The sequence below is a fragment of the Lactuca virosa genome, chromosome 3 (genome assembly GCF_052849685.1).
Source record: "Lactuca virosa cultivar CGN04683 chromosome 3, Lactuca_virosa_CGN04683_v6, whole genome shotgun sequence".
NCBI lineage: Eukaryota > Viridiplantae > Streptophyta > Magnoliopsida > Asterales > Asteraceae > Lactuca > Lactuca virosa.
In genome coordinates, this window is record NC_136428.1 from 96,901,021 (window position 1) to 96,915,331 (window position 14,311).

The following is a 14,311-nucleotide window of genomic DNA, read 5'->3' on the forward strand; positions in this document are numbered from 1 at the left end:
TAGATCTGGTTCAAGCTGTTGGTAATGCCGGAGTAGCAGAAGACATGATTGCGCATGGGAACAAGATAACAACTAATGATAAGAAAGCTCTCCATGAATTGAGAGGTGCTCTTCCTCCTGTCGTCTAAAACTATGTTCATGGATGCAAAAGTGCTAAGGAAATTTGGGATACTTCGAAAGAAAAGTATCAAGGCAATGAGAGGACAAAGAAAAGCTTGGTGACTAAGTGTTTATCTGAATTATCTAATTTCAATTAAAAAGGAGAACGAAAGCATTGAAGCATACTATAACAGGATAAATGATTTTGATCTTCAAGTGCAATCGGTATGGAGTAATTCGAACAAATCTTGAATTCAACCTCACTTTCGTTTATGGACTCAGAAAAGAATGGTGAAACATCTGCTTGATGATCAACACATAGGATAATTTTGATACATATTCACTATCGAATTTATACAATATTCTAAAAGCGCATGAATCAGAAGTAATTGAATTTGCTGAAGAAAACAAGTTGAACTATGGTGGTCCATTGACGTTGGTGTCGAAAACAAATGCAAAGGAAGATGAGTCTGAAGGAGATACGAAAGAAGATGAAGAAGGATTTCTGCTAAATTTTGACGATGAAGTTGTTGCCTATTACTCAAACAATAGGGTGAAAAATTATTTCAAGTAACCTATGAGTGGAAATTTCAAAAATAGCTTGGAAAAAGAAGCCAATGTCACATGTCAGTGGAAATTAGAAGGCGGTGGCGAAAGGTGAGAAGAAAGATGAAGAGAAGAAATCAGAAGTAAAACTCAAAGGAGATTTAGGCTACAACTGCAATTACTGTAATGGCCATAATCATTTGGCTAAGGATTGCATGTTGAGAAAAATGGAAGAGAAGAAAGAGAATGTGAAAGATGAGGCCTATTATGCGAAAAGGCTAGAGGAAGTCTGTGCTCAGACCAAGAGTATTTCATTAATGGCCAAAGGAGATGATGATAGTGAAGACACCTATCAAATTTGATCTTTTGGATCTGACAACGAAGAAATGCATCATCCTACTAATGGCGTGTTATTTGCTAAATTTGAAGAAGGCGAATCTGTTGAGAATAGCTTGTTTGGGAAAAGTGTGGAAGACAGTGATGAGGAATTGGAGGAGAATGAGAAAGATAAGGAAAGTGACAAAGAGAATATGGAGATCACTTGGAGATGTTTCGTTTCGACGACTCCAAAATCTCCAATGACTGCCAAGGTGCGTGATCTTCTTGTTTCTCTTAATATTAGATTAAATTCTTATCATGCTGTTTTATGTGATTTTGATGAAACTTGCTCTTATCTGAATGACATGCTTATTTCGATGAGTAGTAAAGCAGAGAAATCTAAGGCATCCCTTTATGAAGCTCGTAATAGGTTGGAAGAGAAGAAAAGTAAAATTGAGAGTTTTGAGCTTTATATAACGAATACCGTGTATGATAGGGATCGTCTTAGGATGGATAATAAAATTTTAGTCAAACATCGTAATATTTACTGTAATACTGCAAAACGCTTGTATGGAAAAATGACTAACTTATATCATTCTGCTGATATTTGTGTTCAACAACATAGGAAGTTTCTTCCCTTCATTACTTTCAAACGAGAGTTAGTTGATGAGACTACTTTAGACTGTGAGAGTAAAGTAGCTGACTATGCCACCATTCCTAATGAGTCATATGCTTATTGTGTTGTTAACATAAATAATTGTTAAAATGCTGATGAACTTGTTAATATTGTAAATGAGACCTTGACCAAAAATGAACAAATCAAATTTTTGAACAAGACTGAGAATTCGGCACAAAGTACTCAACAAAATTTTGTTGATATCAAAGATGATTATGATAATATCAGTGAAATTGAGGAAAATGAATGTGTTGACTGCTCGAAGTTGTCTGTCATTAATGCCACGTCGTTAGCTAAGGACAAAGATGTTGTTGACTCAAAAGCGAAGTTAAACGATGAGTCATCTTCGACAACTAAGACTTGTGATTCTCAAAAAGAAATTGTTACTGTTGAGGACATAACAAATAACAAAAATGATAGTGAAGATGATTCGCATGAAAAGGAAATTCCTCGAATTGTGGAAGATCAGGTGTATGGAGATACAGAGAAATTCACAAAAAAATTGAAAGAAAAAGGGGAACATTATTTGGAAAAAATATTGTTCTTTATCCAACATGTATCAAAGGTCTTCCAAACCAGGTTTTTGTAACGAAAGGAAATGCTGACAATTTTGATCAAAAAATCAACAAATTATTGAAAGAAGATAATAACAGTGTGACTGATGAAAGTTTTTACTCAAATCAGAATATGAAAGAAAACAAGTTAAACAAAAGATCTCATGTGTTTCAACTTCAAAAGAGTCAAAAATATTTTTCCAATGAAAATCAAAAGAAATCAAACAAATTTTTGGTTGTCTAATCGGATAAACCCAAAATCAAATGCAAAATTAAAGAAAAATGTGAGCATTCTTTACCTAATGATTCTAGTAATCAAAAGGAAAAAGCTCATGCTTTTAAAAATAATGAAAAATCAGTTTCACATGAAATACCTTTTAAAAATCAAAATGGAAAAATTTCAGGATCAAGATAAAGAAGTTGAGAAATATGATTTGAAAAATGAAATTTCCAAGAAGAAAGCAAGAAACAAGGTTTATTGGAAGATACAAGAGGAAAAACGAAAAACAAAGTTTTTGAAATATAAGAATTCTAAAAAACCTGAAAAGAAGTTTTCACAAACATCAAAAATTCATACTTCAAAAGATTCATCTCAAAGTGATTTGAAAAATGGAAAAAGGAATGTTGGTAATAAGAGTGGTTTTTCACCAAAAGCGAAAGTTGTTCTAAATGTGAATGAGAAAATTTCAAATCTTGCTCAACAGAATCTTCAGGAAAGTTTTCATCAAAATTATGTTGAGAAAAATGTTCAAAAGATGAATGGTTTTCAAAATAATAGGATGAAACCACCCAATCGCTTTCATAAAAATGGTCAAAGGAATTTTTCTCAAAATCAAAAAGTTTTTCAAAAGAATTCTCATTTTGGTTACCAAAATCGTTTTCAACAACGATCACAAAAACCATCCTCACAAATGAATTTTACAAAAAATGACAAATGTTACAAAGAAAAATGTATCATTTAAACCTGATGGTCCAAAATTTCCAAATCTTGATTTGAAGCAAAAGTCAAAAGTATATTTCATTAAAGGAAAAAATGACACGAAAAAAATTTAATCACTGGTTGGAGGGAAAAGGAAGACAATTTTGTCGAAAAAGTATTCTTAAGCTCAAGTTCAAGAGGCTTATGAGAATTATTTGAATGAATCCTTGAATGGAAGTACCTCTTCTCAAGAATCAGTATCAAAAGTGTCACAATGGAAAGAAGTCAAAGAAACGAAAGTTGATGTGTCTCAAGGAAAAGTTGAAAAAGAGAAACTTCACCATTGCATGAATACATATCAATGCCTAAAGCTGACGAAGTTGACTTAATTGACAAAATTAAAAACAAAGTTTGTAGTTGGATCTAAACAACCCTAACGAGCTTAATCAATTTCTTCTGATTCCAAGAGCACAAAAGCTCAAATCTTATCCTTTCCAAGGTCTTAATGAATAAAGTTTCTAACTAGCTTTATCCATTAGGAAGGCCCAACCCACCAAGATGTGGACTTTAAGTCTCAAAGGGACCCAAAAATGCATCTTTCTCAACTTAATCCATTAAGTCCAAGTCTCCAACTTTCATATTTGAATCAATAAGATGTTTAGATGGATAAATTTTCCAACTTTATCCATAATAATGCCACAATCTTCCAATATCTAAACTTTAATACACCAAAATGGCTTAAATGACCAAGATAACTTGCATGGCTAAAAAGGAAGGCAAAAGATCACAACTTTCCTAGTTCATGAGGTCCAAGAAACATTCTAAACTTATTAAAAGATGTTGGAGTCCACTCAACTCCAATAATACCCATAAAATAGACCAAAAGTTCCAAAACCCCCAAATGACAATATCTAAAGAACTAGATAGCAAGATTGCAACTTTATACTTACAATAGTCCATAAATGTAGTGCCTTTGATGGATCCAAACTTGAAACAACTTTCCTTGAAACCAAAAGAACCTCATTGATCATCAAACTTCATCAAAATATCATAAAAACATCCAAAAGAGGAGAGAGGAGAAGCTCAAATCTTGAAGGTGGAGGCTAGGGTTTCTCCCTAGAGGCTCTAGAGATGATGGAGGCTGATAAAATGCCCAAAAATGCAGAAAAATAAGCTTAAATACATTGGAGGCCCTAAAAATCACGGGCTTGAGCCTGACTAATCCCCACGCCATGGGCTCTAATCCCCACGCCGTAGCCACGACTTTCACCTAAACCCACCTCAACTTCAAACGACCATAACTTCTTTGTTCCAACTCCATCTTCGACGATCTTTACATCCACATAAAGGTATTGATGAGCAACACACTACTATCTAGTTACTTTTGGCTTAAAACATCTCGATCTAAAAACCTTAATCCATGCAAGAAGCCCGGAATATTACTTTTCCCATTTTACCCTTTTTCTTCGAAGCACAAACATTGAAGGCTCTACCCACTTATTCAATATTATCATTATCCAGTAAGGTCTAATATCCATTCCCTTGAAGCCCAAGTCTTTTACTTGATCCATTTATTTCCCGCAATTATGAAATAAGAAACTTCTCTAAACAGGGTGTTACATTGAACCTAAGGTTCCTTATCAGCCTCTATCACCCTCTTAAGATCATAAACCCTAACCCTAGCCTTCCTTGTTGAGTGTTGAGATCTTTGTGGTGTTTTTGTGAATTTTGAAGGAAAAAGAAGAAGATGTTAGCTCAAGGATCAAGCAATAACTCCTTTTTCATCTTTGGAATCACTCTCTGGATGATTCTTGATGATTCTTTGGTTGTAGATCTAGTTTCTTAGCATATTTTGGTCCATAAGAAATTTTTGGTTAGTTTGAAGTGATAAAGGTTGCAACTTTATGACTCTCCTGAGTCCCATGAACAATATATCTTGTAGATCTAGACTTTGGTTGGGGTTCTTGACCTTGCATGAGTTTTTGGTCACTTTTAGCTCATTTTGACCTAAAATGGATTATAAACATGCATTGGACATACATGTCTATAAATCACCCACCTTTATGTTAGATGTGGTATTAGAAACTCTTTTGGAGTGGTTGGCTTAAGGATTTTCGGATTAAGGGATTAATGGTTAAGTCTTTGTTGTATTTTGCCTTATTTGGGCCTAGGGTTTGAGATCTTGATCCATTTAGACCATAAAATGGACCAGATCTGAGCTTTGGAGCTCTTAGACTTGAAGAAAATGGCTTAACCCATTAAGTTGTTAAAAACCTAGCGTCCACTGCGTGGTCTTAGGTCGCCACGACATGGCGACTGGGAAATGTCGTACTGTATTGTTGTATGAGGGCCACAGCGTGGTCATAGATGGCCACGGTGTAGCGGTTGACTAAATTCAACGTTGACCGTTGACTATTGACTTGAGTTGACTTTTGGTCAAACTCCTAATTTTGAAAGAATAGTTAATGGATTACCTTGTGTAATGGTATAGGTGGTGCATAGGATCGATATTTCTAACAGTGAGAGCAATAGGAGTTAAGTATCGACTAAGAGGTGAGTCTCCTCACTGTACTTGTAGGTCGAAGGCATCAATGCCGGCCTATTGGATTATGTTATGTAGTAAGACCAGGTGGTGGCCCTTGGCAATTGTATGAAAGACATGGATGTGGCTCTTGGCACTTTGTATGCAAGACCAGGGTGTGGAACCTGGCAGATATATGTAGGATGTTAGTTGTCTTTGTGATACTTACATGGAAGAACAGGAGGTGGCTCTTAGCACTTGTTTGTAAGGCCTGGGTTTTGGCCCCCGACTTGGCAAGGAAAGACCATGATACGGCGTATGGCATGATAGTGATTGTAAGACTATGGTTGGCACATAACATTCTTTATTCCATGCATGATATGTGGTATTTTGGAGAACTCACTAAGCTTTGTGCTTACGATTTTATGCTTATGGTTTCAGGTACTTGTGGTTCCAACGGGAAGGCATGACATGACTGCACAACACCCCCCAGAGATTTTCCGCATTTGCTACTTGTGATTTTTCCTCTGATGTTTAAATGATACATTCACTTTGATTGGTTTTGGAACAACTAATTTGTATGATTTATTGTTAAAAATGAAAATTTTACTATGATTTTTTGGGACGTTACACTTTTGCATATTTTCTACAAATAGACATTAAATTACTGAACAAAGTAACAAACCCCTTTTTTTATGAACTAGAAATAAAAAAAAGTAGGATTCTATAAGAACTGGAAAAGTAGGATGATGTTCAAAGATTTATTTGTAGAAAAGTAGGATGCCATTAAAACGGATTATCAACTTTGGAATCAAAAACACAAAAGTTCAAATTCAGTTAATAACATCTTACTTTTCGACAAATATATCTTTTAATAGCATTATACTACTCCATTTAATACAAAATAATAGCCTTGTACTTTATTGCCTTATACAAGAACATATTTTGCAATAATTCCCACAACTTAATTTTGATGTATAACAATACTTTTGTCTGACAGATTGTGTGAAGGTGGAGAGCTTCTAGATCGGATATTCTCCAGGTTAAGTACTTAAACCAATTAATTCTTAATTTGCACATGGATTCTAACTTTTCCACATTTGCTGTTGTAGGGGTGGAAGATATACAAAACACGATGCTAAATCCATTGTTATGCAAATATTAAATGCGGCTTCATTTATTCATCTACAAGGAGTTGTACACCGTGATTTAAAGCCATATGTATCCATTGTATATACAATTACTTTTTTTAAATTTAATCTCATTTGGAAAAATCAAATGATGGTTTTTAGCTTCATTTTAAAACGATGATGCTTGGGTAGAAATTTCTTTTTAGTACAAAAAGACAGATTCTCCAATGAAGGTTATAGATTTATGTTTATCCGATTTTTGTTTGACCAGGTAAGTAATGTTTTTTTATTAATAAGCTTACTTTTTTTAAGACTATATTTATATAAAACAAAAAAAATCACTTTTCATGTGGTATTCTCTTATTGATCGATTTATATGAATCATATATTGTTGTGAATACGAAAACAAATGCAGGTGCAGAAGGCTACAAAGATTTTAGATACAGGAGTTGTTCGGGCAAGACTGTAAAGGATGTGATTGTGTATTCCGGTGGATGTGCAACTTTTGATCTTCCATTACATGTTGCCAAGGACATCCCTGGTGCTTTTGCTTACTCTCACGTACACGTCTTTTTATTTATGCAAAATTGAAGTTGTAAGTATTGTGTTTATCAAAAAATAGATGTAGATGAATCTTGTGTTCAACATTTAACAGTTGAAGTGTTGCAATATAAAGAGTGTATTGGAAAATTTGTAGTTGAATTGCGTACATTAACATCAAGATCAATAGTTCTGCATCATAATGTTAGTAGAAATAATTTAAATCGGTAATAAACATGTTTTTGTTTAGGAAAATTGTTTTGGATAGCAATTTTGATTCCTAAGAAATTTGAATTCTTAATGTAAGTCTTCTGTGTTTGGTTCTGGTGTAATAATAAGCTACAAGGGTATTTTGGATATTTTGTAGATTGCCACGAGAATATGGTTTTGTATGTGATAGTAAGTAGAGTTTTAACTCCTAATATGATTATTTCCTAATATGGTTATTGAATCAATTGGAATAATAACAAAAAAAATTGGGTAAATTACATCAATCGTCCCTCGTGCATATGCCAGAAAGCGTGTTTAGTCCCTATTTTCATAAATTAACTAAGACCGTCCCCGGTTCGATTTAACGTTGCACGTTTCATCCCTGAAAGACAATTTTGTTGCGAACTTAGTCTTTGCCAAATTTTAAATGACCATTATACCCTTGTGTTTTTATTGTTCAATTAATTTGTTATCTCTATTATCATTTTCAATTAAAAAATAATAATAAATGCCCCATCCCCTTCACTTTCCCCAACCCATCCACCTTTTAATGTTACCGATCGGGCAGAAACATACAAACACACACACACACATACAGTCACTGACCACCCTCCGACGAACCTTCCCCACCCTTTCACTACGTTACTGATCAAGAAAATAAAAACACAAAAGATACAAACTTGATGAGAGGGAAAGAGGAGACCTACAACTCACAGATGGTTTTGGATGGGTGTCGCAGTGTATAGCGTTGGTGGGTTAACGACGATCAGAAAAGAGTGAGCAGGAGAAGGAAGAATGAGTGGTGTTTTTTCCAGAATAAGAAGAATGAGGAGGAGCGCCAATGAGGAATTGAAAAGGAAAGCCTACGACGACTAGGGTTTTAGATGGTTGTTGGACTGCATATCCGTCTCCGACCTCCTTCACCTCCAAGAACATAGGGTTTCACGAACACGATTATCGCCATCGATTAGGGTTTCAAACCGACTGAAGCTGTCGATCACCTTCTTCATATGTACGCCGCCATGGATTTCCATCAGCTAGGGTATTGAGATCGATGATTTCTAACATATGTTTTGATCGATTTCCGAAAGATGTGTAGATTGATCCGGGCCTCCATCGTCACCTGGACAATGTCATCAGAGATGGAGAGGGTGATAGAAGGTGGTAGCAGGTGGTATAAGGTGGCGATTGTGGTTTGGTTCAATGATGTAGTTCTGCAAAGGAGGTGAGAACGGGGGAGAAGGGAAGTGGTGTACTGTGATTTAAGGGTGATAGAAATAGGGTGTTGGCGGTTTCCGGCGATGCTTGTGGCTAAATATGGTGTCGAACTTGAAGGTAGTGGTGGTGGCTAATGGAGGTTGTGGTTGTCGGTATAAGAGGAGGGGTGAGGATATTTGTTTTATGTATTTATTTTTTAATTTTAACTGATAAAGAAATAAAAGAAAATGAAAAAAAGAAATTATGAAGTGTAAAATAGTCATTTCATGTCCATAGGGACTAAGCGTGAAAGAAAAAACAAATTCATGGACGGTCCGAGTTAATTTTTGAAAATAGAGACTAAACACGTTTTCTGACATATGCACTATGGACGATTGGTGTAATTTATCTAAAAAAAATTAAAAATTAAGAAAAAAGGACCTAAGACGAAGTTCGGGTTTTTTTGGTAGTTTTAATGAATTTCATAGATAATGTTTTAGTTTATGTGTCATTTTCAGAGATGATATCTGATCATTGTTTCTAGTTTTTTTTTTTTTAAGTTTTGAAAAATGATAAAATTGAATTAAGTTTTTTTTCCTATGATATTAAAACTTTTTAAAATACATGGTAATTTATTGTATAATAATTAACGGCCATATTTACCTCGGCAATTTCTTTTTTGACCACAAACATGTAGTTTGTAACCGTCTTTTTTGGTTCATTAAATCTTCAAAATGTTAACAAATTTAATTTAAAAATATAAAAAAATAAAAAAAGATAGGGTCCCAAAAAGATACAAGTAATTTGCATTTAACCCTCTGCAGTCCTTCTCTCTCTTCTCCCGCCACTCATCACCGTCGCGTGTCGCCGTCGCCACCCATCTTTTATGGTTGTTTCTTGAAAAAAAAACAAAAAACAAACCCTTTTCAGATATTTCAAAAGCCTCTGGTTTAATGATCATCGAAATGTTTTAACAACATTTCATGATATATACATCCATCTCATTTTCTCTATTCTAAAGAAACATCGATATCGATTTCGGAATCACCTGTTTCTCTCTCTAACCCTTCACCTTCTCTCTCTTTAAATTCCAACGACGCGACGGAGGTGGTCCGCCGTTGGCGATGGCGGACATCGTAAAACAGATCATAGCAAGACCGATTCAATTGGCAGACCAAATCGTAAAAGAGGCAGATTTTGCTTGCTCATTCAAACAAGATTGCGCCGATATCAAAAGCAGGACAGAGAAACTTGGTGTTCTCCTCCGACAAGCCGCACGTTCAAGCAATGACCTTTATGAACGACCCACCCGCCGGATCATCGATAATACAGAACAGATTTTAGACAAGACTCTGCAACTTGTATTCAAATGCAGAGCTAATGGCTTACAACGGGTGTTCACCATCATCCCCGCCGCCGCCATTAAGAAATTTTCACAGCAGATTGAGAATTCAATCGGAGACGTGTCATGGCTCCTCCGTGTCTCAACTCCGGCGGAGGAACGTCACGATGAGTGTGTTGGGTTGCCGCCTATTGTAGCCAATGAGCCAATGCTTTGCTTGATATGGGAGCAAATTGCAGTCCTTTGTTGTGGGACCCTTGATGATCGAGCCGATGCAGCGGGATCACTTGTTTCATTGGCACGTGATAATGATAGATACGGTAGATTGATTGTAGAAGAAGGTGGTGTGCCACCTCTTTTGAAACTAGCTAAAGAAGGTAGAATGGAAGGGCAAGAGAGCGCGATTCGAGCAATAGGTTTGCTCGGTCGTGACGCAGAGAGCGTCGAACAAATCGTCAATGCAGGCGTCTGTTCGGTGTTCGCAAAAATACTTAAAAAAGGGCACATGAAGGTTCAAATTAGTGTCACATGGGCCATATCCGAGTTAGCAGCCAACCATCCAAAATGTCAAGACCATTTCTTGCAAAACAACACGATTCGGTTACTCGTGAGTCATTTAGCATACGAGACGATTGAAGAACATAGCAAATACACGATTGTTAACAAAAACAATATGCCAAACAATATGCCATCGATGCATGCGGTTGTTGTCGCGAATTCGGATCACAATGCTAAGAATTTGCAAGATAACAACGATAAGTGCCACGTGGCACGTCCCGGTGGTCTAGATTCAAGTGAAATGCATCAAACGAGTAATAGTGTTACCATTAAATCGGGGCCTAGTATGAAGGTAAATCAAACCTCACCACAACAACGAAGAGAAAAGAGTAGAAGACGTGTTGCATTGCCAGGGGCAAGCATCAAAAGGAGGGAATTCGAAGATCCGGCCACAAGAGTTGAAATGAAGGCGATGGCGGCTCGAGCCCTATGGCACCTTTGCGCCGATAACTTCTCCATTTGTAAAACAATAACAGAATCCCGAGCACTTTTGTGCTTTGCAGTTCTCTTGGAAAAAGGTGAAGATGAAGTAAAATATAACTCAACAATGGCATTGATGGAAATCACTGCGGTGGCTGAACGTCAAGCTGAGTTGCGACGTTCAGCCTTTAAGCCAACGTCCCCAACAGCTCGTGAGGTTGTGGACAAGCTGCTTAAAATTGTTAACAAAGGAGACTCGGATCTCCTTATCCCAAGCATCCAATCAATTGGAAACTTGTCCCGCACATTTCGAGCCACTGAAACGAGGCTCATCCCTCCTTTGGTGAGGCTTCTTGATGAGAGGGAATCTGAGGTGTCAGCAGAGGCAGCTATTGCACTTATAAAGTTCGCATGCACGGATAACTATTTGCACGTGAACCATTGCAAGGCGATATTAGAGGCGGGAGCGCCTAAGTACTTGATTCAACTAACTTATTTTGGGGAACAAATGGCACAGTTACCGGGCTTAATTCTTCTTTGCTATATCGCGTTACATGTGCCCGATAGCGAGACATTAGCTCAAGAAGACGTGCTGATTGTGCTTCAATGGGCGTTGAAACAAGGTCATTTAATGCAAGATTCTTCTTTAGAAACACTTGTTTTGGAAGCCAAACAGAGATTGGAGATTTTTCAATCGAGGGCATTATATTGATTTGATTTATGTATTTGGCTTTTTGTTTAATTCTCTTTTGAGTGTAAATATAGTTAGGAATACACACGTAATTCTCTTTTTAGAGTTCTCTAACCAAAGCAATTGTTTTAGAGTTCTCTAACCAAAGCAATACGTACAAAAGTATAAGTCGATAGGATTTTGAATTATATATGCTTTAAAATATAATAGTTTAGGATGAACTTTTTCTATTACAAACACTACATGTAAAACCCGTGTAATACACGTGTTGATTAAAAAAGATCAAAGTGTAAACAATAAATATTCATTAAAATAAAATTTTGAAATAATAAATGAAAAACATATTAATTGCAATTTATTATCACATTTATTATATTTAATACTTTACATATATAAGTATAAATATTATGTGGCTTTAATTTTAAAAAGTGAAAAAATCTAGAAATTTACATATGGATATTATTTTATTTTAAAAATTATCACAAAATGACAAGTGTCAAAATTTATGAGAAATTGACATTTGGCAAAATTATCTTCATTTATTATAATAGATTTTATGTCCATATTTTATTTTGCAACGTGTTTGGATTCTTACTTTTATATATTGGTTTTGTTAATCAAGGTCCATTTAGCATTTAAAAATTGATTTTAAGATATAAACTCTAAAATATACTTGTTTTTATTGCTCGAATCATTTACCAAAATAGACTCACAATCTTCGCCGTTCTTTATAATTTGTTATGTATTTAGAAAAGAAACCAACTGGAAAAGGGAAACAGGACAAAATAACCAATACTAATTAAACATTGGGAAAATGCCATAAACATTCTTAAGTTTACAAGTCATTCATGGTTTTACTTCAATATTGAATTTTTAGTGCTTATAATTTAGGGCTAGGCTCGGTTTTAAACCTGACCGGTCAGTGGCGGAGCCAAAACAAAATCTCACGGGTAGCACACGTAAATTTTAGGGGTAGCATACCGGAAAAAATGCACTATACCGAAAAAAATTCAAAAATATTCCACTGTGCTTGAAAATATGAGGGGTAGTCTGGACTACCTCAAGCTCCTACATAGCTCCGCCCCTGTGACCGGTACCCTATTGGTACCAAAACCGATATGCATATATGGTACCGAGGTACGCGGTATCGTACCTGTAAAACCGGATTTTCACATGGTACAAGTCTTAAAGTTGTCGGTACAATTCCCGAAGCATATTGTGACCACAAGTTCTAAATGTTGAACCAGTTGTCACGGCCTAAACTTAGATGTTCAAAATATCTATAAACAAAACTATTAAAAATTATAAGTTAGTTATTTTATAAATAAACTCAAAAATCACTAAAAAAAATATTAGAAATTACATTTGCCCATTCGAACAAAGATATGGAAACCAAACCCATTTTCTTTCCACCACTTGATAATGCCAATCTCTTTACAATAAGATACTTTGGGCCCATTCAAATATATTTTTAACTCGGTATCTTCAATGTTTAAGAGATCACCCAAAAAGTCGTTATCGTTATAAAAACTACTACCTCTTCATGCTTTTCTGTTTGAGACGATCCATAGTTTTCGAATTTGTCTTTGTATATTATAAATAAATGTTTCGATCTTCTTTTTAACCTCCTAAACAATGGATGTCACTTCCAAGTGTATGGTCGAATTTGACATCGGGTTTTCTTCTTGGGTTTTCTTCATGCGCGAGAGCATCTTCTTAAAGAACATCGTGAAGCATATATAATCATTGAGATTGTTGAATGAACCCCCAATACATGTCGTATTTCGACAGCATTTCCGGACACATGTGGAAAAAGTTTGGTTAGTTAGATTACTCAAGTAAGCATGTAATTTGTTTCTTTCTTCAGTATAATACCTTGCAACATCCTGACTAACCTTATGTCTAGATGACAAAGTAACGCTCTCATTAAGTGTATTTATACTGAAACATCCAGAAAATCACAGTGTAAAATTTTCGTTTTTAACATAACCAAAACACTCATTTATCTTTTATTCAAACATTTAAAAGCATTTCAAACAAAACAATTATCAGACTACAATCTCAAAATCACGAGTTGCGGAAAACACGGTTGTATGCGCTGCAATCAAGCCGGACCCTTCCCTTTCGAACCGGAAGTACGTGAAAACCATAAACCACAACTGTAAGCACAAAGCTTAATGAGTTCCCCAAAACACCACATACCATACATATCGTGCATATCATACATATCATAAAGGTTGCAAGTGGTTAACCAAAATTTCTGAATAACACGCGACTCCACACACGAGTCCCAAATCACAATGCCTTGAGTTACCTCGATGCCCTCTAGATGCTTCCCAAAAGCGGCCGAGACCTCCCTAGTCCCAACTTGTCTGCCAACTAACTGAAACACCAGATTCCTGCTCGGTTTCTAAATCAAAAGACACACACAGTCGCCCCACGCGACTTCCGAATGAAAGCCTCATCTGCCAATAACTGTCCAAAGTATCTCGTCGCCCATGGCTCTAACCGATCATAACAATCCGAAAAACCTGATGCTATCAAATCTAATGCTAAAAGTGAATGCTACAAGACCAACTGTAGTCTTATA

General features: G+C 35.8%; 1 protein-coding gene across 1 annotated transcript; it reads left to right on the plus strand.

Annotated features, from left to right (window-relative positions):
* Nucleotides 1-9,503: 9,503 nt before the first annotated feature.
* Nucleotides 9,504-11,742, plus strand: LOC145163853 (uncharacterized). The gene has a single exon (XM_079082601.1). The coding sequence runs from the start codon at nucleotides 9,835-9,837 to the stop codon at nucleotides 11,740-11,742; it is 1,908 nt and encodes a 635-aa protein (XP_078938727.1). The 5' UTR covers nucleotides 9,504-9,834.
* The last annotated feature ends 2,569 nt before the right edge of the window (nucleotides 11,743-14,311 follow it).